Below are 4,687 nucleotides of genomic sequence, written 5' to 3' on the forward strand. Positions count from 1 at the left end.
ACAGTTGTCATCGGACGGTTAACTGCCTCGAACAGCGATATTGCATCGTGATCTGCGGCAAACACTTCCGCACAATGGCATGGAAGTACTTAATATCTCTAATCCTCGCAAGAGAAACATTACTCACCATGCAGGGGATGAAATATCGTTACTATCGAGAAATCTACTCAATATCAGTTTTTTCGAGCAGCCATCGAACTGGGATCTACGAGTCAGCTCCTCATATTTGGATTCATTCATAGCACGAAAATCCATTGACTATATATTGACAACGGTAGTTGCTCTGGTATACTCTACGAGCACTGTTTTAGGAAACTACCAAATGTGTGGAAGGAGGGGCTAAAGCCCCCATCCTAGTAGGCCGTTGATGGGGTTCACCGGACATAGTTTATAGCCATTGGGCACAATTTTGACTGCCCTTAACAATGGCCAGTCATGACGAGAAGGATCGAATTACAAGAAAAATCGAATTCTCTATGATCTGATATCCGGCAAAACACAACATTCTGCTCGGACGGTCGGCAATCTCCTCACTACACCTCATACCATCAACGATCCATGGCGTCGTTAAATTTAGCACACACCAAGGATCAACGATGATCCTCGCCGAAAACACTTGGGAAAAACCCTGTTAAACAAAAGAAAATGGGCCAGGAAGCAGACCAAAACAGGGCTATAAACGCAGAAGTGGCTGACCTGGTGAACGTTGGCATCCTCCAGGAGGTCATGTTTCCAACGCAGATAGCAAATCCTATCATGGTAAAGAAAGTCAACGGGTCGTGGCGAATGTGCATTGATTATTCAGATCTTAACAATGCTTGCCCAAAGGATTGTTACCCCCTCCCGGAGATCGACCAGAAAATCTAGTCGCTTGAAGGTTTTTTACTCAAATGATTCCTCAACGCGCATAAGGGTTATCACCAGGTACAAATGAAATGAGAAGATGAGGCGAAAACAACCTTCCATACAGAAAAAGGCATCTTCTACTACCAAAAAATGCCATTCGGACACAAAAATACGGGCGCTACTTATCAAAGGTTGATGGACAAGGTATTCGCTGATCAAATTGGTAGGAATATCAAAGTCTATGTCGACGACATGGTAATCAAGAGTCGTGATGTGGAAACATTACTCCAAGATGCGAAAGAAACCATCAGAATGCTAGTTAAAGCGCAGATAAAGTTAAACCCAGGTAAGTGCACCTTTGGAGTCGATCAAGGGCAATTCCTTAGGTATCAAGTATCCAAAGAAGGGATTCTCCCTAATCCCACTAAAATAAAGGAGTTCCTCGAATCGAACCCCCCCCCCCCCCCAATCTCAAATGGATACAGGAGATCAACGGTAAGTTAACGACATTTGGGAAGGTTCATTGCCAAATCCACAGAGAAAGTACTTCCTCTGTACCAGACACTCAAAGGATGTTTAGACGAAAAAAAACAGTTCAAATGGACAAAAAAAGCAGATGCGACATCACAAAAACTAAAGGACGCCCTACACCAAGTCCCAGCTCTCGCCTGCCCATTACCAAGGGAGACACCATAGATGTACTTAGAAGTGTCTGAAGTGTTCATCTCCTCTATGATGGCAATGGAGGGAGAAGGCAAGCAAATCCCCATCCATTTTGTTAGCAGTGCCCTGCAAGGGCCAACAGTTAATCACACGGCCTTGAAAAAGTCGGTCCTCGCCCTGGTTTATGCAGTCAGGCGACTGTGGCGATACTTCCAAGCCCACAAGGTGGATGTTCTAACTAGTTACTTGATAAAGCAAGTACTACTAAGGCCATAAAAATCCGGGCTCCTGGCCAAACGGGCCATAGAGTTGGGTGAACGCTGTTGGAATAGTGTCTAAGGCTGTAACTATATCCGGTTGTGCATGGTCCTTTTGGGTTGCCTTCACCATAGCAACTTGATAGGATGATTTATTAAGAGAGAATAAATATTATTAATATATTATGGGAATAATATAATGAATAATATATTTGTTATTTGATTAATATAAGTCATAGAATTAATTAGAATTAATTTGGTGACTTAAAGAGATTAATTAAATAAAGGGGTATAAACTGTCAATTGTTTGATAGTTAAGCTTTAAACTGTAAATCCATTTGGATATACTATGGACGAATTCTAAGAGGATTAGGATAGCTAAAATCGTCCATTAGAGTTATCTAGGAATGGATTTGGATAGCCTTAAGAGAAGATTATCTGATAGGGACTTATCTGTAATCCTTAAGGAGTCTACAAGTATAAATAGACCCCATGGCTGATGGAATTCGACACTTGACCTAAAGTAAGGAACCTCTGGTCGAAATTCCTCCCCTCTCCTCTCTCCCAAATCATCCTCCTTGCTTTGGTGTTTGTAAGCCATTAGAGGAGTGACATTTGTGACTCTAGAAGCTCCAAGACCTCAAGATCAACAAGGAACTCAAAGGTATGATTCTAGATCTGTTTCAATGTTGTTATTTAACCTAATTAGTAATTAGAAGTCTTGGATTCAAAGCATGTTTATTAGAAAGCCTAGATCCAAGCATTAGGGTTTTGCATGCGCACATAGGAAAGTTCTTATGGCCAAAACCCATCAAACGCGACATCCAATACCACCCCAAAACCAACATCAAAGCCCAAGCCCTTGCAGACTTCCTGGACAAAATCCCAGATACCATCAAGGGAGTGCCAACGATAATCTCCACCGATCCACTCGAGCCCGAAGCCGGTAAGGAACTCTGGAAGCTGTACACCAATGACGCATCAAGTAAGGAAGGATCATGTGCTGGCCTGATCCTCCAAAGCCCCAAAGGAGAAGAGATCACATATGCGTTGCGATTTGACTTTCAAGTATCCAACAACGGGGCTAAAGAATCAAGGACTTAGAAATACCTAGATGCAATCTGAAGTCTAACCAGCACGTTCACAAGATTTTCCATAAAACAAACCTCCCGGGGAAAGAATGCAAGGGCGGACACTCTCAGCAAGTTAGACCCACTTCCTATGATCACTAAACAAAGAAAGGGCTATTCAAAGTACTCCTGGAGAGAAGCATCGATAACCACAGGGTCAATACAATATTGACTGCACCGGAATGGACCAAACTGTATGTCGATCTCTTGCGCCATGGCAGGCTACCAGATGACCTTGAGGAGGCAAAAAAGTCATAGTCAGGGTGTTACATTTTGAAATAAGGTATAACCAATTATACCGAAGAGGGTATCTCAGTCCATGGCTAAAGTGCATATCTAAGGAAGAGGGACATACATTCCTAAAAGAAAGTCATTTGGGGAACGCGGTGGCACATAAAGGCGCTCGAGCACTCACAGGAAAAGTACTTCGCCTAGAGGTATATTGGCCAGATGTGTATGACGACACTGCAGCTCTAACCAAGAAATGCAAGGAATGCCAGACATTCTCTCATTTTCAAAATCAACCGGCCATGTCGTTGACAAGCATCCCCATCCCCTGGCCCTTCCAACAATGAGGGATTGACATAGTGGTTCCTTTCCCACCAACGCCAGGAGGTGCAAAATTTTTGCTAGTGCTCGTGAATTATTTCACAAAGTGGATAGATGCAGAACCACTGGCCACCATCACTGGAAAACAAATGATAAAATACATGACTAAGAATATCTTAGCCCGTTTTAGCACACCCATAATCCTCATAAGTGATTACGACACACATTTTGAAGGAAGTCCCTTCAAAGAGTGATGCGAAGACAAAAAGACTCATTGCCGCCTCACGTCAGTGGCGCACCCTCGGGCTAATGGGAAAATGAAATATCGAACAAAACCATAGTTAATAGTTCGAAGAAAAGGCTACTCTGATCAAAGCCTGCCTGGGTGGATGAATTCCTGACATTGTTGTAGTCCTATCGTACCAAATCAAGGCCAGGCACATGAGAAATGCCATTTAGCCTAGCATACGGGACGAAAGTGGTCCTCCCACTGGAAACGGTGGTCGTCTCCCAACGAACAAAGAGTTTCGAAGAGGCAGCCAATAAAGAAAGGCGATGCCAGGACCTGGACATGCTCGACGAAAAACATGAGGCAGCACAGCTGCGCCAAGCACTGTACAAATCACAAATTGAGAACTATTACAACCGCCAAGTGCGGGTCAAGAATTTCAAAGTTAGAGAATGGGTGCTAAGAAAGAACGAGTCTGGCCACACTGAACCATTGGGGAAACTCAGTGTCACGTGGGAAGGACCATACAAAATCGTGGAAGCCCATAAGAATGGTGCTTATGTCCTAGAAGCTCGGGATGGGCGTGCCATTCCAAGAACATGGAATGCGCAGAGCCTGCGTCACTTTACTCTTAAAACGAGAGTTAAAGGTAGAATCAATGCTAGCAAATGCATTGTGAATTAATTTTAACATGTAAATGTAATCAGCAAAAATTACTTTACTACTTCCAATTTTATTACACTCTAAACAAAAGTAGAGTCAACATAAAGGGCAATTCAGATGCACCTTTTTTTCAAGCTTGAAAAATGAAAAAAAGAGGCTATGTACATTTACCATTTGAAAACAAGGACTGATCATCCAGCGTCACATGAGCGAAATCGTTACAAGGAGGCAGCCAGGGAGTTTTTATATAGAAGGCTCATAAACTTCCTCCCAAAACATGTTCATCAATTATATTACAGTATACATATGAAAGAATATTTGACATAAGTGTAGAAGAGTAATAACCTTCC

General features: G+C 42.8%; 1 protein-coding gene across 1 annotated transcript; it reads left to right on the plus strand.

Moving 5' to 3' along the window:
• Positions 1–3,893: 3,893 nt before the first annotated feature.
• On the plus strand, positions 3,894–4,358 carry LOC145097989 (uncharacterized). The gene has a single exon (XM_079035681.1). The coding sequence runs from the start codon at positions 3,894–3,896 to the stop codon at positions 4,356–4,358; it is 465 nt and encodes a 154-aa protein (XP_078891807.1).
• The last annotated feature ends 329 nt before the right edge of the window (positions 4,359–4,687 follow it).

This window comes from Lactuca serriola, chromosome 4 (assembly GCF_051521515.1).
Source record: "Lactuca serriola cultivar US96UC23 chromosome 4, Lser_US96UC23_V15, whole genome shotgun sequence".
Classification (NCBI taxonomy): domain Eukaryota; kingdom Viridiplantae; phylum Streptophyta; class Magnoliopsida; order Asterales; family Asteraceae; genus Lactuca; species Lactuca serriola.